Source organism: Lutjanus erythropterus, chromosome 19 (assembly GCF_056507025.1).
Source record: "Lutjanus erythropterus isolate fLutEry1 chromosome 19, fLutEry1.hap2, whole genome shotgun sequence".
NCBI lineage: Eukaryota > Metazoa > Chordata > Actinopteri > Lutjaniformes > Lutjanidae > Lutjanus > Lutjanus erythropterus.
The window spans coordinates 20,389,287-20,410,691 of NC_139335.1; the positions used below are offsets into that span (position 1 = coordinate 20,389,287).

At 41.0% G+C, this 21,405-nt stretch overlaps 2 protein-coding genes across 4 annotated transcripts in view; both read left to right on the plus strand.

Annotated features, from left to right (window-relative positions):
- Positions 1 to 14,142, plus strand: part of LOC146309719 (myosin-9-like) — a 41,381-nt gene extending 27,239 nt beyond the window's left edge. For both annotated transcript variants that reach the window (XM_084743593.1, XM_084743594.1), the window contains 26 exons: positions 716 to 903; positions 2,375 to 2,496; positions 2,590 to 2,659; positions 2,743 to 2,903; positions 3,104 to 3,212; positions 3,337 to 3,468; positions 4,601 to 4,807; positions 4,946 to 5,083; positions 5,610 to 5,733; positions 5,860 to 6,031; positions 6,296 to 6,508; positions 6,625 to 6,769; positions 6,886 to 7,092; positions 7,276 to 7,380; positions 8,069 to 8,221; positions 8,699 to 8,947; positions 9,032 to 9,244; positions 9,333 to 9,545; positions 9,658 to 9,819; positions 9,903 to 10,031; positions 10,125 to 10,213; positions 10,300 to 10,423; positions 10,651 to 10,859; positions 11,088 to 11,196; positions 11,803 to 11,975; positions 12,556 to 14,142. In XM_084743593.1, coding sequence (XP_084599719.1) covers positions 716 to 903; positions 2,375 to 2,496; positions 2,590 to 2,659; positions 2,743 to 2,903; positions 3,104 to 3,212; positions 3,337 to 3,468; positions 4,601 to 4,807; positions 4,946 to 5,083; positions 5,610 to 5,733; positions 5,860 to 6,031; positions 6,296 to 6,508; positions 6,625 to 6,769; positions 6,886 to 7,092; positions 7,276 to 7,380; positions 8,069 to 8,221; positions 8,699 to 8,947; positions 9,032 to 9,244; positions 9,333 to 9,545; positions 9,658 to 9,819; positions 9,903 to 10,031; positions 10,125 to 10,213; positions 10,300 to 10,423; positions 10,651 to 10,859; positions 11,088 to 11,196; positions 11,803 to 11,975; positions 12,556 to 12,667 — 4,028 coding nt within the window. In that variant the 3' untranslated portion in view covers positions 12,668 to 14,142. The remainder of the gene's footprint in view (positions 1 to 715; positions 904 to 2,374; positions 2,497 to 2,589; positions 2,660 to 2,742; positions 2,904 to 3,103; positions 3,213 to 3,336; positions 3,469 to 4,600; positions 4,808 to 4,945; positions 5,084 to 5,609; positions 5,734 to 5,859; positions 6,032 to 6,295; positions 6,509 to 6,624; positions 6,770 to 6,885; positions 7,093 to 7,275; positions 7,381 to 8,068; positions 8,222 to 8,698; positions 8,948 to 9,031; positions 9,245 to 9,332; positions 9,546 to 9,657; positions 9,820 to 9,902; positions 10,032 to 10,124; positions 10,214 to 10,299; positions 10,424 to 10,650; positions 10,860 to 11,087; positions 11,197 to 11,802; positions 11,976 to 12,555) is intronic.
- Positions 14,143 to 14,310: 168 nt separating this feature from the next.
- Positions 14,311 to 20,624, plus strand: slc25a38a (solute carrier family 25 member 38a). 2 transcript variants are annotated; one of them, XM_084743596.1, is made up of 8 exons: positions 14,311 to 14,332; positions 17,028 to 17,098; positions 18,074 to 18,198; positions 18,374 to 18,458; positions 18,589 to 18,768; positions 19,038 to 19,206; positions 19,345 to 19,505; positions 19,688 to 20,624. In XM_084743596.1, the coding sequence occupies exons 2-8, from the start codon at positions 17,084 to 17,086 to the stop codon at positions 19,808 to 19,810; spliced, it is 858 nt and encodes a 285-aa protein (XP_084599722.1). In that variant the 5' UTR covers positions 14,311 to 14,332; positions 17,028 to 17,083; the 3' UTR covers positions 19,811 to 20,624. The 2 variants fall into 2 exon arrangements, with proteins under 2 accessions (XP_084599722.1, XP_084599721.1); XM_084743595.1 differs by lacking the exon at positions 14,311 to 14,332 and adding an exon at positions 16,458 to 16,902.
- The last annotated feature ends 781 nt before the right edge of the window (positions 20,625 to 21,405 follow it).

Below are 21,405 nucleotides of genomic sequence, written 5' to 3' on the forward strand. Positions count from 1 at the left end.
CTATCAACACCTCATACAGCCTTCAGATAATCTGAATTATCCCTTTACAGCTGTAAGTGTGCAGTAACAAAATCTTCTGGTCATCTTACCACTGGATGCTCTGTCATTGAACTCTCCTTTTCTCCCTCTGTGTAATAGTGTTGTTTGGGGACTCCTGGTGTTGGTCATGGGTACTGCAGCGATGGGTATATACTGCATGGGTTTGGTTTGGTTGTTTTTGATCACCACAAGAATACATGCCCACTGCAACCGCCCAACTTTGTCACCTTCCTGACACACACAAATATTTAATCAAACCATCACACATAGTTTCCACTCAGAGAACTACAAACTGGCAGTGTTAATAGTTGACTCACTGCACTGACATTTTTTTGTTTTTTTCATTTTGGTGTGTTATATCTCCACGCTTCACTGGCTCTTTGTGACTCCACTCTGTCATCCTCTTCCTGATACCCGTTCCCCTCTGCATTCACTCCGTTTTTGTGTGGTGTTTCACTCGTCCTGGTATTATGAACTGCATCTACTCTCTCCTGGTGTGTTTACCAAGAGGAAGTGGAGAGACAATGGTCATATTCATTCTTCCTTGTGACATGCATTTGGTTTGAGTTTGCCTGGTTGAATATTCAAATAATTAATTTAAAACCCACTGGCTTCTTACATAATGTCTCTCTTCTCTCCATTTCTCTATTTTTCTGTCCATTTCCTCCTCTTGCAGTGGACCGCATTGTGGGTCTGGATAAGGTGTCTGGCATGTCTGAGATGCCTGGTGCCTTTAAGACCCGCAAAGGCATGTTCCGCACAGTGGGCCAGCTGTACAAGGAGCAGCTGTCCAAGCTCATGGCCACTTTGAGGAACACAAACCCCAACTTTGTTCGCTGCATCATCCCCAACCACGAGAAAAAGGTAACAGAGAAATGTTGGCATCTGTAAGAGCGTTTCCACCACAGGAACTTTTCCAGGTGACCAAATACCTGTTGAAAAAAACTCAGGAGCTAAACCTGCAGTGGGAATGAAGGAACTATGGACTAAATTAAGTTCCTGTATGATAGTTCCATGTGTTCACAAAAATTGTGCTGCAGCAGTTAAACTCTCCCTCTGTGTTTCCCCTTTTCATTTATTCACTTAAATTAACTCAGACATCACAGTCATGCAACCACAAATCCATCCATATGATTTAGACCGATATATCAGGCTCTCATGGTGATGATATGATTGATGATCAGCAGCAGGGACACTGGATGCGTGACATTCATGTTTTTTGTATTAATTTGACTGGCCAGGCTGACTTATACCATTGACAACAATTTGAGAATGTTTTACGCTACAGCAAAGTACAAACTTCAACATCAACATACTGTATGTCAAAGCAGCCACTTTCACTAGTCAACACACAAAACTAATGCATGAAAAACTGCAGGGAGATCAAGAGGGAAAGACAGCGCCTGGACAATGTGCCTGTACACACAGCCAGTTCATCATAGTAGAACACAGTGTGGATAGACACATTTCATAGAGGAGACAAGCGTTTATAACTCAGATCTACCCATCTGTCTGTCACTGTAACAGAGACTCCAGTGTAGTTAAGACTTCACTGATAAACCGCAGAATTGTAGAGTAACGTTAGGATTCATGATCAAAGAGTTTTTATCTCATGTTGACATTTCTGTCCACATTTGCACGCTCCCTTTCCGCCTTATCCACATGAGCTCTCTCTCTCTGCGTTGAATCTACATCTCACATTTTTATCAGTTGATGCAGGGCTCAACAATAAGGATTGCTTGCTTTCATGAGGCAAGTAATATGCCGTGGTGGGCAAAGAAATCCGGCAGCTATTAACTATGGAATTAAACATTTTTGATAATTGCTCAATCATTATTTTTTCATGCAAAAATGACAGAAAATACTGTTGTCAGCCGCTCAAGTGGAGATTTACCACTTTTCTTTTAGACTGACTAAATAAGATTTTATGACATTTTCTAATATTTTATGGACATTGCAAGCCTAGATTAAACATGACAAATACCTTTAGTCTTTGTTATTTGAAAACTGCTAATAAATAAGACAGTTTGTACAAGGGCAAGTAAAAATGCAGCCCAGTCATCACTCCTTCTTCCCAGCTCTGTAATTAGGCTTTTTTGGCATCCCGTCCAGCACTTGGCTCATGATTCGAGTCCTCATGTGAACACAAGTCTTCAGATGTGGCGGAAATGCAAACTAGAATGTGCAAAAGGGACTTTTAGGTCCTGAGTTTAGTTCCTGTGGTTCCATAGTTCCTGGAACTTTGTGGTTAAAAAGTTCTGCAAGCTGTTGTGCCGTATAGAGCTGGTAGGCTGTTTTGCCATACCACTAATCAGCAAATGCTCCCCTTTCTCAGGCTGGAAAACTGGACCCCCACCTGGTTCTGGACCAGCTGAGGTGCAATGGTGTGCTGGAGGGGATCCGTATCTGCAGACAGGGCTTCCCCAACCGCATCGTCTTCCAGGAGTTCAGGCAGAGGTAACACAATAAAGACACTGTTCCCAGTATGTCCTGTCCTCTGGTGGGTATGTGCAAGAAAGAATAAAATTGTATCATCTGCTCCTCTCCAAGATATGAAATCCTCACTCCCAACGCCATCCCCAAGGGCTTCATGGATGGAAAACAGGCCTGTGTGCTCATGGTAAGTGGCCATCAGAGTGTTAGCCAAGCTCCACAGAAGTTAGTCCCTTCACTGTGATTGATCTGTGTGTTTTGTCCTGTCAGATTAAAAGCTTGGAGCTGGATCCCAACCTGTACCGGATTGGCCAGAGTAAAGTCTTCTTCAGAGCAGGAGTCCTGGCTCACCTGGAGGAGGAGAGGGACATGAAGATCACTGACATCATCATCAGTTTCCAGGCCTGGTGCAGAGGCTATGTGGCCCGCAAGTAAGAAGAGACAATTGCCACTTTCTATGACTCTGCTGTTGTCAGGAAAGATATATTGGGGCATGAACTGAGCTCACACTTGAACTCAGACTCTAAACTCTACAGCTTACTGAAAACTCACAATAATCACAAAATTACTTGATTAATCATGGTAAAATTAAGTGTGATTGTCTGAGTCTGTGTCTGCTGTTTCTTTCCAGGGCTTTTGCCAAGAGACAGCAGCAGCTGACTGCAATGAAGGTGATCCAGAGGAACTGTGCCGCTTATCTTAAACTCAGGAACTGGCAGTGGTGGAGGCTCTTCACCAAGGTGAACCTCAGTCTCCTCCAACGTCTTACCCAACATTTCAGTCACTATACTTGTCACAATCATGTCCATCTTTCCCTTTACGGCTTTTGTAACTCCTTTTTTTTTTTCAACATTTTCTCCTTAGGTGAAGCCTCTGCTGCAGGTCAGCAGGCAGGAGGAAGAGATGCTGGCCAAGGATGAAGAGCTGAATAAGGTGAAGGAGAAGCACTTGTATGCTGAGCAGCAGATCCGGGATATGGAGGAAAAACAGCAGCAGGTAAACATTAAGAAACCGCTGTCTCAGTTGAGTTCATTTTCTGTTTCATGTCGGGATATTTAACCCTGTCCGTCCATATCATATTCACTAATAGATGATGGAGGGTGGTTTGCTTTAATGTTATATACAGGGTTCATAAAAAGTCTTGAAAGTTTGGAAAATAACCTATAAATAGCAATGCCTCCAAATCTTTCCCCTTTTTTTAGCATAAAGAAGTAAAACAATCTCAAACATTCACAGGGTTATAAAATGGGTGTTTAACAGCTTGAGATAAGAGAGATAAGAAAAAGAAAGGCAGTATGTTTGACACCATGACCTATTCAATTACTCATGCTAGTGTGTTCATTTCATTTCAAATATGAAAAGATATTTTTAGTTACATATTTGTCATTCATAGCATGCATAAGTCCTCTGTCAATCCCTTACTCTGGACTCTCAGCCATTAAATAATCATGATAAAAACATACAAATTTAATATGGACAGCTGGTAAGTGACAGTAAACATTGATTGGTGTGAGTTGAAAGGAGTTTGCAGTTACATTTTTAGTAACAATTTAGATGTGATGATAAAGGCTTTGTGAATCTGGAAATAACTGGTGTTTGAAAGAGAGAAACAAATCTAAACTTCACTCACTGAAGACTGGTCAAAAGTTACGCATGTGTCAACTGTAAAGCCTGATTTTTGTATAGCAGTAATATATCCATATTAAGGACGTACCTTTCAATTTAGAATAATTCTCATTTTGGCCATTGGGACATTTAGAGGGCTGAACCAGAGGGATGTGTGTGCGTATGTATGATCTTTAGTTTTTTTTTGTTGATTTAAAAGATGTTGTTTGTTTATATATTTTAAGTATTTGTTTTCATTTTCACTCTTATTTCTCAATTTACTTTGTATTTTATTCTCTTTAAAGTATGTGTTTTGTACCAAGTTAGCACGCATGTACCACTTTAGCCATTAGTGTTCTTGAAAACAAAAACAATAAAAAGTAAATAACAAAAATAAAGCGCTCGAAAAGTGCGTAAATCTTTCTCTTAAAAAGCTGTTTGAACTCTGCGTACAAGTGCTGTTTATCCTTGATTTAATTACGTTTTATGAGATATCAAAGTCCTCTTTTTGCTCTGCTTGCAGCTGAATGCGGAGAAGATGGCCCTGCAGGAGCAGCTTCAGGCAGAAACAGAACTCTGTGCTGAGGCGGAGGAGATGAGAGCCCGTCTTGCTGCCAGGAAGCAGGAGCTGGAGGAGATCCTCCACGACCTAGAGGCCCGTGTGGAGGAGGAGGAAGAGCGCGCTTCTCATCTCTCGACAGAGAAAAAGAAGATGCAGCAAAATATTTCAGTAAGTAGGAAAAATTCACTCGCTCTAGACGCCCACTGATTTGAAACATGCATTCATTGTAAACGCAGTGAATATAATTGTATTGTTGTTAACCATTTATAGAATACTCATTTTTTCCTGACATTTTTCTGCACACAGGATCTGGAGCAGCAGCTGGATGAGGAGGAGGCAGCCAGACAGAAGCTCCAGCTGGAGAAGGTCACCTTGGAGGCCAAGATGAAGAAGGTCGAAGACGATGTTATGGTCCTTGATGACCAGAACAACAAACTAAACAAGGTCAGGATGAAAACAACTACAGCCATTCAGATGAACATTATGATTAGGAGATTGGAGTAATGATTACTTTTTGTTATAAGTGAGCACACTGACTTAATTTAGTTTTTTCTGCTAATCTGCTCTCAGTCACTATGGAAGAATACTAGGTCCAAGCATAAGCAAAAATTAATCAGGAAGAAGATTTTTTTATTTTTGCATTTTGAGAATTGAGAATTGAGAAAAGTCAAAATGTTGAGAATAAAGTTAAAATACCATTTTGTATTTACTCTCAAAATTGCAGTTCAACTTCATTTTCAACATCTCGACTTAATTCTCAAAATACTCCCTAAAAAATCTTGATCCGGATTTTTTTTGGGTTTTTTTTGGCAATGCCTGGAACTAACACTGAAATTTGACATCATTCTGAACTTAACTTTTCAACTTTATTCTCAAAATGGAAAATGAAAAGATCTTCCTCTTGTATTTTTTTCCCCCTCATGCCTGGGCCTTACACTCTTCCATACGTATACCCTGTTTGTGAATACAGGAGAAGAAGCTGCTGGAGGAGAGGATCTCTGAGTTCACCACCAACCTGGCAGAGGAGGAGGAGAAATCCAAGAGCCTGCAGAAACTCAAGACCAAACATGAGGCCATGATCACTGACCTGGAGGGTAGGAAGAGAACACGATGGGGACATGCAGTCACTTGCATAAATATACATAGACCCCTCACTGGTCCTAAACAGGACAAGGTGTTATCCCAGTTTCTAACTGTGTTTGTTCTTTTGTTTCTGTCAGACCGCCTGCGCAGGGAGGAGAAGCAGCGGCAGGAGCTGGAAAAGAACCGACGCAAGCTGGAAGGTGACTTCACTGAGATTCACGACCAGATTGCGGAGCTGCAGGCCCAGATTGCTGAGCTCCGTGCTCAACTAGCCAAGAAGGAGGAAGAGCTCCAGGCAGCTCTGGCCAGGTCTGTTTGCTATTGTAACCCTGATATCATTCCATCTGTCAGGGGTGATATTGTGAAATTTAAATAAATTAATGATACATATGTATTTATTGACAAACAGCAATAATAAGGGAATATTTCTTTTTGAAATAAAGTACAAATATCACGATTATATTCTCTTGGTGGTACAAGAATGCTATACTTGTTTGGAGGGTGATAGTTTGAGAAAGATTCCCCACCATCTGCTCCATTTACTCATATATGTTGACCTGCTCCTGCCTGAAGGATCGAGGAGGAGGCAGCGCAGAAGAACATGGCCCAGAAGAAGATCCGTGAGATGGAGGCTCAGCTGTCTGAACTGCAGGAGGATTTGGAGCTGGAGAGGCAGGCTCGCACCAAGGCAGAGAAACACCGCAGGGACCTTGGAGAAGAGCTGGAGGCCCTCAAGACCGAGCTGGAGGACACTCTGGACTCCACCGCTGCTCAGCAAGAACTCAGGTAGAGGTTTTGTACAAGGAATAGCTACAACAGTTAAACCTCCTCCCATTTACGATATGTGGCATTACTTTGAGTCTCAGCGCAAGCAGACTAACCCCTTCTCTGTCCCTGCTCAGGAACAAGCGTGAGACAGAGGTGGCACACCTTAAAAAGACTCTGGAGGAGGACGCTAAAGTGCACGAACACCAGCTGGCTGAGATGAGACAGAAACATGGCCAGGCCTTCGACGAGCTCAATGAGCAGCTGGAGCAGGCTAAGAGGGTAACAAACTATTTTGATTTCTCTTTCATTGGGCATCTTTTTGTTGTTTGTTTTGTTTTTTTGTTGGGGTTTTTTTTGACTGCAGAAACTTAATTAATACTTGTCCCTCCTCGCAGAACAAAGTGTCCATGGAGAAGGCAAAACAGGCTCTTGAGTCTGAGAGGAACGAGCTAGCCATTGAGATGCAGACACTGATGCAGGGTAAGACAGACTCGGAGCATCGCAGAAAGAAGGCTGAAGCCCAGGTCCAGGAGCTGCAGCTCAGACACTCGGAGAGTGAGCGCCAGAGGGTGGAGTTGGCTGAGAAACTGGCAAAAGTACAGGTACATCTCTTTGAAATGCTGTTTAATCGATGCTGCTTGCACCTATGCCATTAATTATTCCCACAGTCTGTTGAAGCTGATCACTTCTGTGGTCGGTAAAAGATTACCTTCATGTGATAAAATTGCTAAATCTGAGTCTTTGTTGACTGAACTGTGGTTCATGTGTTGTCCCGTTGTCCACAGACTGAGCTGGATAATGTTAGCGGCTTGCTGACTGAGGTGGAGGGAAAGTCCATCAAGGCAGCAAAAGACTACTCCACTGTGGAGTCTCAGCTGCAGGATGTTCAGGTACGCATACTAGTTATCCCCTCATGTATGTGCAAACATAAAACTACCATGGTCTAAAACAAAATAAAATGAGACGTGCTGATGATTAATCAATGATTGATTTATCTCTGTTATTTTTTTTCATTATATGTTTCCTGTTTGTAAGAATGATAACTGATCAAAATATATTAACTGATAATGTGTTAACTTATCACCCTATCCCTCACCCTAAAACAAATCATAACGTTTTCTTTTTCAAATAAAGGCCTAAAAATAGGAAAAGTCTTAGGTTCATCCTCTGAGGAATGCCTGTAATGGACTGGATTGTCTGGTTTAATCTTTATAAACTCTTATAAACATCCAAGTCCTTTTGTGCCATTATATAGGAAGAAACAGCAGGTTTTTTTTGTTTAAAAGCTGTAAATTGTTAAAGTCGCATCTGAAGCGACAATTTGTATCCTATAGTTCTTAAATAAAAGTGCAAGAACCTTGTCAATAATCCTGTTACATCTTCTTCTCACTCAAATGTTTTGCTTATAAATATTTTTCAGGTCAAAAGTTTATCTGATGGACACAGCAACAATCACAATAAGTTAAAGACATTCTGAGTGGAGGGGAAAGGATCAAAATTGCTTAAATATTTAGACAATAAAATCTTTTAAATCAGATGGTCTGTTATAATTCAGCTTTACACGTCTGTCTACAACAGGAGCTACTCCAGGAAGAAACACGCCAGAAGCTGTCTCAGGGCACACGTCTGCGGCAGCTGGAGGATGAGCAGAACAGCCTGAGAGAACAACTGGAGGAGGAAGAGGAAGCCAAGAGAAATGTGGAGAGGCAGCTTCAGATGGTGCAGGGTCAGGTAAGAATAAACACGTGAACGTGTCCCTCAGACTGTCCACATCTACCTCGCAGCTTTTTTTTAGTCATGTAAGTTTTTTTTTTCTTTGAGCCATTCTACATGCAATTATATGACTTATAAATGTCTAATTATAGGTCAACTTTTCCAGACATTCATATCCAGAAAGGGAAAACAGACCCAAGCAACACAACAAAGAAAAAACAGAGCAAAAACAGAAAGCCACTCAGTTGCATATATATTTATAAATACACCAATATATACTTTAATGTACTGAGACAGTAAATGAAATGAAAAAAATATTCCAGACTTCATTAAATCTCCCTTCATTATTTATTTGAGCCAATAAGTATTCAATGGATAAGTTTAACTCTTGGTTTTTTGTGTTTTTCCAGTTGCATAAAATGAGTCTTGCTGCAATAATGAAACCAGTTCCTCACAGCATTGAATGTTTGAGTGACACCACCTCTTTCCCAACAGCTTGCTGATATGAAGAAGAAGGTGGAGCAGGATGCAGGTTGTCTGGAGACCGCTGAGGAGGGAAAGAAGAGACTTCAGAGAGACCTGGAGGGAACAAACCAGCGTCTGGAGGAGAAATGTGCTGCCTATGAGAAGCTGGACAAAACAAAGACACGTCTCCAGCAGGAGCTGGACGACCTGCTGGTAGACCAGGACCATCTCCGACAGATCGTCTCCAACCTGGAGAAGAAGCAGAAGAAGTTTGATCAGGTGAGATATTGTGTTCATAGTGTGTGTGAAATGTATCTACATCATAGACTCGAGGATTAAGATTTGACACCTGATATTTTGTAGATGCTGGCAGAGGAGAAGAACATATCTGCCCGCTACGCTGAGGAGCGTGACCGAGCTGAAGCCGAGGCCCGTGAGAAGGAGACCCGGGCGCTGGCTTTAACCCGTGAGCTGGAGTCTCTGATGGACATCAAGGAGGAACTGGACCGCAACAACAAACTGCTGCGGGCTGAAATGGAGGACCTGGTATCCTCCAAGGATGACGTTGGCAAGAACGTAAGTGTGGAAAACGTCTTAGAGTCATCAGCGTTATCCTGTTCATGCTGACATTCTCATCACAAATCTTTGTCCCTTGTTCCTGCAGGTCCACGAGCTGGAGAAGGCTAAACGTTCAATGGAGCAGCAGCTGGAGGAGATGAAGACTCAGCTGGAGGAGCTGGAGGATGAGCTGCAGGCCACAGAGGATGCCAAGCTGCGTCTGGAGGTCAACATGCAGGCAATGAAAGCACAGCATGAGAGGGACCTGGCAGGACGTGATGAGATGGGCGAGGAGAAGAAGAGGTCACTGATCAAACAGGTACTGACAGATAAAGACTGACAGTAACTTCGTTTTATATACAAATTTCAGAGGACATGGACATTAACACTGCTGTATGGGGAGTGGCTGAACTCAAATGTGAATTCTTTAGGTGCGAGAGATGGAGATGGAGCTGGAGGATGAGAGGAAGCAGCGCTCTGCAGCTGTGGCTGCACGCAAAAAGCTGGAGCTGGACCTGAAGGAGCTGGAGGCAGGCATCGACATGGCCAACAAGAACCGTGATGACGCCCTGAAACAGCTGAAGAAACTCCAAGTGAGTCTGTGTTTGATTATCTTCATTGCAACGGAAATGCTGCAGCTCTGTTTGGATACTAAGCATATGGTTTGTTCGCGCAGGCCCAGATGAAGGACCTTATCCGGGAGCTGGAGGATACTCGCATGTCCAGAGAGGAGATCCTCGCCCAGAGCAAGGAGACAGAGAAGAAGCTGAAGGGCATGGAGGCTGACATGCTCCAGATGCAGGAGGTCGGCATGCTTTCTTCCTCAACTCTCTGTTCTCTTCCCCCGCCTTTGTTTCACACTTGAACTTAATGCTCTGTCTCATTCATCCCTGTGTAGGAGCTGGCAGCTGCAGAGCGAGTAAAGAGACAGGCCCAGCAGGAGAGGGACGAGCTGCAGGATGAGATCAACAACCAGGCCGCTAAGAAGTAAAGATGCCTATCAAACTGCAGCAAAATGGCCAAACTGTCTGTGTGTATCACCTCTTATCGACTTGTCTGTCTTCATCTCTCAGTGCTCAAGCTGTTGAGGAGAGGAGGCGGCTGGAGGCTCGTATTGCTCAGCTGGAGGAAGAGCTGGAGGAGGAGCAGTGCAACACTGAGCTGACCAACGACAGGCTGAAGAAAGCAATGCTGCAGGTCTGTGGAGACGAGTGTAGAGCAGCTGGTTATGGTGTTGAGCTTTATCAGCACAGGTTTTAACAAAGGGACCTTATTTATATCTAATATTTACATCAGGGCAACAGGAGCATTAGTTTTAACTGCTTACCTTATATGTAACTTCTGCATAACAGGTTTGTGACTGAATTGTTGCAGCTTAATTTCCAACTAGTTTCTGTCTAACTTCTATACTTTTTTCTCTTTAGAATGACCAGATGAATGTGGAGCTAACAGCGGAGCGCAGCAGTGCTCAGCGTGTGGAAGGGGCTCGTGCCCAGCTGGAGCGTCAGAACAAGGAACTGAAACTGAAGCTGCAGGAGCTGGAGGGAACAGTCAAATCCAAGTACAAGGCCAGCATCGCTGCCCTGGAGGCAAAGATTGCTCAGCTGGAGGAACAGCTGGACATGGAGACCAGGTGAAAGCTTACTTCACTATATTTCAGATAGGAATATTGTACCTTTTTACACCACCCTTACTCTGACGGCTAGTTATTTTGGTTTTACAACAGTAAACTGAGTACTTTTTACTCTTGTCTATTCTTGAAGTACATTTTGATAATACTTTTGTACTTTGGTTGTTTTTTTTTAATGAATTCAATTCATATTCAACAGTACATCTGACCAATGTTGTGCTCTTTACTCAGGGAGAGGCAGGCTGCCACCAAGCTTGTGAGACGCACAGAGAAGAAACTGAAGGAAGTCATCCTGCAGGTGGATGACGAGAGACGCAACACAGAGCAGCACAAGGACCAGGTCAGAGGCTTTCCATCGCCATTGTCAAACTAATAATCACAGGAGCTTTACAGTGGCAATTTTTGTCTCCCTGTTCTGACTTCCCTCAGTATTGTAGATCTACATCCATACTGCCCACATTCCTCGTCACTGATCTACAATACAAGTAAAACTGTTATGGTGCCAAAATAAGATAGTGATGGAAAAACTGTCAAATTAAAATATTAGGCAGCCACTCTGCAGTAGCTTTGGTTCTATACAACAATCCAATGTTCACTTTCAGTTTGCTTGAAAAGTGTCTGGTATCCAGCCAAGTATTTATAATATTAAACAGTTTCAGTTTCAGGCTGAATACTCTTTTGTGACCTAGAGAATAGTATACGTTTAGTCTTGCCAGAATTTAAAACAAGTTAAAGTTTGATGAGAGAGATCTGAAATGTATCAGAGCACCTTGTAAATTTGCAATGGCCAGATTAAGACAAAAACTGGTGGAATAAAAAATTGTGTCATCTGCATAAAAATATATGTTACAAATTAGGGTGGCAGAGATATTATTTATATAAATGGTAAATAAATGTGGACCAAGATGATGGACCTCATCTGACATCATCTGTTCTGAAATTATAGGCCGACAAGTTGAACGCTCGCATGAAGCAGCTGAAGCGTCAGCTGGAGGAGGCTGAGGAAGAGGCTCAGAGAGCCAACGCCAACCGAAGGAAACTGCAGAGGGAGCTGGAGGACGCCACTGAGTCGGCAGAGACCATGACCCGTGAAGTCACCACCCTCAAGAACAAGCTCAGGTGAGAGAAGGGACTGTAGAGAACCAGTACCTTCTATGTTTTATCCAGTTTTCTGCACTCATAGTTAATTTGGAGCAGCCCTTGAATTATCACCCAGTCCTGAGACCGCTTTTCCCTCCTCCGTGTTTTCATGCCTTTATTTTGAAAGTCTACCTGAAGGTTGCATATTTATTATTACAAACTTGACGGCAGACCATGCACATGCAAAACTGATACTAGAGGGGCTCCTACAGCGCTGCAGTTAGAACTTCCATATGAGTTGAGGGTGATAAAGTGTTTTATAGAAATATTATCCGGATGGTCACTGTAAATTTGCAGCTGATGTTTATAAAATGTTGCAAATGGTTGATAAATATGGTGAAGGGCATCTATAAACATAATTTGAAAGGCCATTATGATGTTGCATCTAATGTTTATAAACTTTGGAGTTTGGAATTGATTAATAACTGATTTATGGATGTTTATGAGCAGTAAAATAGTTGTCAACTTAAATTAACTATCAATTTCCTGTTTATTAATGGTGGTTATTATGAAGCTTTACTGACATTTTGGTCACGGTTTTATTTATTTTCTGCTTTAGGCGTGGCGACCTCCCCTTCAGCATTCCACGCCGCACTGTTCCCCGTGGCGGTGTCGAAAGCGACGAGGAGAGCGAGCCCAAGAGCGAGACCTCTGAGCCCAAGCCTGAGTGAAGAGCCGCAGTGCCACATGACTCCTGCAGAACTGCATCGTAAACAGACCGACCCAAATTCACATATGAGCACACATTACTGTACGTACTGACCGGAGAGGAACACAAACATGAGAATGTTGTTGAAAGTAGAGATTCAGCTGATCTCTTCAACACTGACAATCTATGCATTCTTAACACACATTCATACACAGACGCTAGTAACCTGGGACAATCACCATGCTGACAAACAAACACACACACACACGTTATTTTTGGGCCAAATTTTTTGTTTTGCTTCATTTTTCATTCTCTGGGAAAAATAAAAAAAAGTAAAATATTTTTATAAGGAAACATTCCAATTATAATAGTCCTGATTTAGGATCTATTTTTCTAATTGAAGAAAGAGAAAACAAAGAAAGAAGTATACATAAATGAAGACAGATTACTGGAAGGGGACCAAAGTAATATCTCAATCTATAGAATTGTATTTTATGCAGAAGTTTTTATAATGGTTAAGAATGAAAGTGCTTCATGTTTATTATGCTCACGCTCTCGCCTCAGTTTATAATGAAGGTTTATATGCTGAAATGTATTCTATCAATTTAGCTGCAGTTAGTACTCGTGACTACGCTTTTGAGCTTAATAATTTGATATACACGTAAAATTTGACAAGTAACACCATTTGGAGACTCATTGACGCATACTGAAGGCATTTGATCGTGACTGTGCTGAAATTCTTCAATTTTGCACTGAGATGAAAAAAAGAAACACTTAAGCCTAGACATTATAAACCACTGCGTTTGTGTGTTTCGTTGAATCATTGACGGAGAAGCTTGGAAGTTTTGGAAAAAACGTGCATGTGCTCAGTTAGTGAGTGCACAGACTGCCAACACACACTAAAAGCCTTAAATACAGCTGCGTTCTACTGGGCAGGGTGGTTGGCTTTTCTCTGGGCATGCATTGATTTTTACATTTATCACTCAGTGTTTTTGTTAATGTTCAAGGTAAAGTTTGAATGGGGTGGTGGGGTAGCTTATTACTCACTGCACACACTGTAATCTCAGAGCACAGCTTGTTGAGGGAGGAGTAGCTGAGGTTGCAAACCAAAAGCATATTCAGAAGGAAGGGATGTACTTCATCACTGTAACCTATGTACCCTTTACTCCAGCTGATATTTAATATGTGGCCGGGTACTGAGTAGATTTATCAGATGAACAGTTATCTTGTTTGATGTCAGGATGATGTAAACACCTCATAGGCTGTGCTCAGGGGTGGCTTTTGGCTCACACTGCTGGGAAGTGAGAGGAATGTGTTGTTACTTAAGAATAACAGCTCAGAGTGCAATTAAAAAACAAAGGAAATCATTAAAAAGTTGAAAAAAAAAAGCATCTCCAACAATTCTTCTGTAATGTTTGTCTGTCTTCACCTCTGGAATGGAAATCATGTTTTGAAATGTTGGTATTATTGCAATTAAAGAGGCTTTCTAAACTGCTACATGTTGTGTTTTTCATTCATTTCATGCAAGTCTTTCAATCAATACCTCAAGGTAGTTGTTTAAGGAATGACATATTATCTCCAGTAGAGGGCAGTCAGGGTTTTCTGAAAGGGAAGAGCAGAGCAAAAACAAGTCAGAACCAGTTTCACCAGTGAGTCAAACATAGTAAACAAGGATGAGGAAATTTGGGTGAGAACTCTTTTTCATAGTATCTTTAATTTTTCTGTGTTTCTGTAATAAGACGGCCTTTAGTTGCAGACCTATTCATGACATGACTCAATTACAATAAAATGTTTTTAATGTTTACAAAGTATTTTATCTGGTACTAGAAATTACATTTGTGGTTCAAATGTGGATAGAAATGTCCTGGGTATTCTTTAATATTATACATTTTTGAGGTGCCCAAAAGTATTTCTGTCTTTATACTTCTGCTCCTAGTTGCCAGTTATGTAGTCTCATCAGTACTAAAAATAATACATACAAAAGATTCACATTAAGGCAATAATAGTAATGCAATATTATGTTAGTCATTCTGTCTTATGATAACTTTTATGTTTTAACTTTAAGATTATTTAGCTGATAATAATAGTTAATAGATAACATTCAAGGCATATCAATTCCCAGACTAGGCCTAATATTGTAATTTTTATATTTTCTGTAGGGTTATTTTGTATTTATTGTATATCATGTATGTTTTACATTTGTTATTGTATATCTAAAATAATTACAATGTGATGTATGTGTGTATAAATGTATCTATATTATAGGCTGTGTACATGGTTATTTTTAAAACATGGCTAATTATATCTTTTTAATACATTTTTCTTGTTTTTTTTTTTTCTTTTATATTGCTAAGTAGACGTGTCAAAAAAAAATTGAATAAAATAAAAGAAATAGGCTATGTCAAATTACACCAAAGGACATAGATGATGGTGTCCCTGGTTTATTTTTTTTATCACATATAATAAAACAAAACACATTTGTTCTATTTATTTTATGTTACAAATCTGAAACAATCAAAAGCAGCAGATATCCGGGTTTAACATATAAATAAATAAATAAATATAAAAAATGAAATAAATTCACATTTGTTCCGTCTAAATTGATCTTTTTTAGAGGGAGTAGACAAGTTCCTGTGTTTGTCACTCAAGCCTTCCATTAATTGGTTAACATTTATGTCACGTAAGCTGTTTGTCCAATCAGAAGCCAGGAACTCCTACGTGGGCGGTACTTCATCAAGGTTACTACACCCTGCGTCGTCAAACCGGAACCGGCCGGTTAACTTTTATCAATGAGACGAGCAGTTATCGTGTGTGATACCGCAGCGGGTATCTCTTGAGGAGGCTGGGTTGAAGGTGTGTCTGTGCTCCCGTTCTTACTTTCGGTCCTGACTTTTGCCCTCGATGGTACTATTTTACGATCTCTCGAGTCTCACGGAGAGAAAACTTGACTGCGACACTGGAGCGAGGCGCGGAGCTGCTGCCCTGTTAGAGGGAGAAGGAAGAAGAACCAGTGCAGACCAGTGTTTTATTGCCTGTGTTTATGTCTTTATTGAACCCTTTAGAAAAATTCAAGGACTAGGCTAGTATATAACCATCTGATTCAGACTTGTCATGTCAGTCTGTGCAGCCACAGTGTCCTCACACTGCAGGGAATAGGTGATCAATCAGAAGGTAAGCAACACCAGAAGTGTATCAATGTTCGTTTGTGTGATTGATGCAGAATACACGTGTTGTCACTGTACCTCCACATGCTAAATCATCATCAAATATTTCACCTCACAAACCTCCATTTGGAGCAGGTTTACACAAAATGTGAAACTGCCATTATTTTTGACAAATATTGCTATTAAAGTTGTCAACAGTGTCAGTGCTTTTTCAATACCACAAGTTTAAAACGATACACTACTGACATTTAATAGTTTAAGTGCTTATTCAAGAATTTGAACTGCATCACAATTTTCATTTTCAATTAAAACTATCAAAATCGTGGTGATGTGACATTTGTTGGGGTCTGCATCGAGCAAATGTGTTTTCTTACATTTGGAGAAAAAGATCATCTCTGCCACAGGGATGTGGAGGAGGATAAACCCAAGTACACTCAGTTTTCCACCTTTTTGAAATGAGGCTTAGAGTTTACTCGCTTATTTTCAGATCAACTGTATCAATCAAAGAGGGAAAAACAAGGTGGGTAAAATATAGTCAACCCACAGTTTACCTACCTCTATATTTACTACTACAACCCTGCTCCACAGCAGTGCTGTACTCAATTTTAATGCTGTTTTATCACGTCTTTCCTTTATTAAAACAAATGCAGCTTCTGTGGTTTGGATATTGCATTTGGACATATTGTGATGTCAGTGATATTCTGATTAATTGCACAACCCTAATATGGAGATGACAAAGATATTGCTCAGTAATGAAAACACATGATGTTATCAGACCCCCCATGTACTGCATTCACACTTACCCAGACTACTCTAATGCAATGTGCTTTCTATTTCTATTCTATCACATTTCACTGGTTCACATGGACAAAACATGCAGCTGCAGAGTGACGTGCACCATCCTCATCCACATCCTAATATGTAGCACGGTGATCTTTGTTTAGTTAATGAATAGCTGCGCGTTGTGACGGGTGGTTGCAAATAGGAACCACAGTGTCGGTCAGGTGACCTGTATAATAAGACTGCTGTGTGTGTCTGATCATCTGCAGCCTGAGACAGACAGCAGGACTGTGTACATGCTCCATCATCATCTGTAAGAGATGCTCTGTAGGCAAAGACTGCATTGTTTAACTAACTGACCCCATTATTGAAAAGACATTTTTTCCCCCTGGTTTCATTTCATTTCTTTTCTTTCTTTCTTTTTTTTTTTTTTTTTAGGTGTGGAAACGTTTCAGAGTTAACGACAGTGGAGTGATTTATCATCCTGAAGAACTATGGAACTGTCACTGGTGAGTTTTGCAGCCAGAACAATTATTCACACTTTTGATTTTTTTGGGGTGAGTGGGTTTATTTTTTATAATTTTTCAGTTCAAACAGAAGATTTATCCTTGTTGTTGCCTTTAGTAACTAACTCAAGGTCAGGACACCCTGTCTCTCTGATAACAACAGCTTGACACATTAATTACTTAATTTACCCTCTTCTCTCTTGACCAGACATGCAGGGAGTCCTCAAATGTAGATAAAACAAAGAACAGGTGAAAGGCTGCTAGATTATTAAGTTTATGGTGTCAAATTGTGTTGTTACATCACAGCTAAATATACAAAAAAGGCGGGCATGGCAGAGTTCATTCTTCAGTGTCTGGCACAGTGTCATAATAAGAAACAGGGTTTGGACAAAGTCTTGAGAGTTTGGCAATTGCATAATTGCAACTTTAACTTTTTATCTTGTGTTTTCAAGGTTTGGAATCTGCTTACTCATCGAAATTTATTGATTTTCTGCGTAATCTGGTGTCTACTCATTAGTGTAAATGATAAGTCTTTTAATATTTGTAATGAAACAATTCATTCAACATATTTGTCATTCATAGCTCCATAAGTCCTCTGTTGATCTCTTACTCTGGAAATTAGGAAGCATAGCATAACAAACAAGAGTAAGAAATAAACCTACCAGGAAACTTCCAACTGGACTAAATAATCAATGTCTGAGACAGAGCAGGAGAAGTGATACTTATCTAGTTCAACCCGTCCTTTTAAAAATATTTCATCAGTGTGCTTTGCAGTTGCATTTTGAGAGCCAAGTCTGGAAATTTCTTTTTGGGTCATTTGAAAGTGCTTGAAAAACAGAACTTCAATTTTTCGCTTTGATGCTCAGGCCTTATGAAACTTATAAGTTATTCGGTGCCTCCTGCCCATCTTTCATCGTATGCTCCTTCTTTTTCTCCTCTCCCACCTTCTTTAACACCCTACCTCCTCTCTCTCCCCAGGCTCACCCAGCTATCAAGGCCTTCATGTGCGGCTCCTTCAGTGGGACCTGCTCCACACTGCTCTTCCAGCCTCTTGACCTGGTCAAAACCCGTCTGCAGACTTTGCAGGGCAGCGTGCAGCCTGGGTGAGTCTGCACACACACGCAGTTATCAGTATCACTAGTTTGCATCACGTGCTTTCTTGCTTTGTGACCTCCAATAACTTCTGTATTGACGGTATTGACTGGACACGTGATAGCAGTATTCATTATTAACCATTGATAACCTTTCTGTCAGCTCATCTGAATGTTCCTCTTTCAGCTCGGGCAGAGTGGGGATGGTGACTGTGCTCCTGAGCGTGGTGCGAACAGAGAGGCTGCTGGGACTGTGGAAAGGGATTTCACCGGTTAGAACATCTTTCTTTTCTCCATCCTCTGCCTGTCTTACTGAACATCTTCTGCGTGTATGAAAAAATGTTCACCAGCTTCAGATTTTCTCTTTTCTGACTGTGGTCTCTCATCTGTCTGCTCCTCCAGTCCTTTGCTCGGACCATCCCAGGAGTGGGGCTCTACTTCAGCACCTACTACTCCCTAAAGCAGCACTTCTTACAGGACAGAAGCCCGGGGCCTGTGGAGGCCGTGCTCCTGGGAGGCGGGGCCCGGACGGTGGCAGGGGTCTTCATGCTGCCGGTCACTGTCATCAAGACACGCTTTGAAGTAAGCACAGACAGTATGTTAGCTGTGGTACTCTGTGTGAAGCTTGATAAGAAAGTGTGAACAAAAATAATAGTAGATTGGTAGCAACTGGGCCTTTTTAAAAGAGAAATATACAATATAAATCATTATAAAACCCAGACAAAAATCAAAATGTGGTAAAAATGAATTGCACAAAGAGTTTTAGCTTCATTTGTTGTCTGTATTTGGGCATGTGTGTTATTTGACACCTGTGTTATGTACTTACTAAACTATATATGTTTGTCTTTCAGTGTGGTAGATACAGTTACGTGAGTGTGACCGGGGCTCTGCGCAGTGTGTGTCAGACTGAAGGTCCTGCAGCACTGTTCTCTGGCCTGATGGCCACTCTCCTCAGAGACGTTCCTTTCTCTGGTATCTACGTCATGTTCTACAGCCAGACTAAAGCCTCTTTGCCCAAAGGTAAGTGTCCACAATTAAGACACAGAAACAGTAACTGCTGGTACTTGTTTTTTCTGTATTCCTTTCTTTACATTTACGTCTAACACAGATTAGTCCAGGTGATTGTTTTTAACATCCCACTGTCTGTCTCCCTTGAAGAGATCAGCACGTCTCCTTCTGCCCCCCTGGCTAACTTCAGCTGTGGGGTCCTGGCGGGTATCTTGGCCTCCCTGATCACTCAGCCTGCTGATGTGGTTAAAACACACGTCCAAGTGAATCCACAGCTGAGGACAGCAGAAGCTATCAGATACATCTATACGGTAACTGTCTCACTCTTCATGACACTGACTGGCAGGTCAAAACCTGTTTTCTGCTTTATTAAAGCTACTACAAGTAACTTTATAACTATATAGTTAGCATAGTTTTAACTGCACAGCCGTGGTTGCGTGATACTATCAATGATTTAATCTGACGCCTGTTCTTGTACTTTCATCTCTCTCAGGAACATGGGCTCCAGGGGTTCTTGAGAGGGGCAGTTCCTCGGGCATTGAGGAGGACCATGATGGCCGCCATGGCGTGGACAGTGTACGAGCAGATGATGGCTCGAATCGGACTGAAGTCCTGAAGAGTTGATGAGAAGCAAGAAAGAAGAGATTAAAGTCAAGTCGCAGAGTGAAGAATGAGGAGGAACTGCTCCAGTGCAGACGAGCCTGATGTTTTCGTCATAACAGTGTCAGAGACTTTCAGTAACTGGTGAGAGAAGAAAGCAAACACTTGTTGTCTAAATGACTAACACGCACATTACAAGAGAGGCGTGGAGGATTTGCTCCGTGAAATGTGCTTTGCTGGGTTATGGCTGAAGTTCAGGAACCAGATTTTTTTGGCCTTTGCATTGCAACACTGGAGAAAATATCTCTAATAATAATATAGCTATGCTAAGATGTTCTGTATTGCACTACAAGTTGTAAAAAATCCTGATCCTTAATGAGTATTTGAACTGAGATTTTCCACCTTGTACAAAGGCCTCAGTGGTTTTTCATAGTCGTGGAAAATGCAAAAAGACTGCTGTGATGCACGCCATCGTAACTCAAGATAGTGTCCCACATACGGCTCAGCTGTCTGTACTGCACTTTAACCCCCAGCAGGTCTGTAGTGACGCAGTTTAAAAACTGCAGAGACTCTTAAATGCCTAACACACTGTATATTTATAGATGGATATATTTATTAGTCCTTTTGGTAATTCATTGTGTGCCATACAGCATTATATTCTTATATTGTATGTAAAACAAAATATGTGCTTGTAGTACATTCATCTGCCTTAAAATATCATTTTTTGTTTTGATATTTGCTTGAAGTGTAATTTTTGAAATGATGCTGACCATTATTAAAGCGTTCTACCTTTTTTTAGGATGTTTAAGAAAATAAAACACTGTACAATATATCTATGTGGAACATGAACTCATTTTTTCAGTGTAAATGATTCAACAGGAAGTGACAGCCTCACATTTAGTTTGTGGGACTGTAGGGATCGTCGGCACCATTTGAGAGGAATAATGCTCATGGTGTTTTTTGGCCAGGTACACATCTTTAGAGTTAGAAAGTATGTTATAACGTTGCACCAGTGGTAGCTTTGTGTGTGCTGTCAGACATTTTCTAACTACCCTAAAATAATCATTTCTGAAAAGTGGCCAATATCAAGTAAAGCATTTATATTCAACTACTCAAGACTGAATTTTTTCACGATGAGTTAAAGCAGTTTTCATCAAATGTAAAATTCTGTTGAACAATTTGTGTCACTCACAGTTCAGTAGAGTAAATCATTTCATTTTTAGAATAAAATATTTGTTCATTTTAAAAAAAAGCCAGTAAAAAACACCGCACAGCTACTTTTATTTACATTTAAATAGCAGTCCAACCTTGGCGCTGTGGTTTGTAAGCAGACAAACCTCATATTCTTATTCAACAAAGTCAGTGATAAGAGAGAACTATCAGTTTGAGGAAGAGTGTTTTATTGTTTGTTTTGGTAGGGGGTTATAAATCGAGCGATTACACACTGACAACTACCAACGTTCCAGTGCTGTAACATACTGTATTTTCTAACACCAAGAATGTATACCTCTCCAAAAATCATGACAGTTATTAAACCCAGATGGTACCTGGAGCCCAAATTTGGGGTCCTGGCTCATGGACTAATTATCCCGGCTTGGAGGGGATCATGCA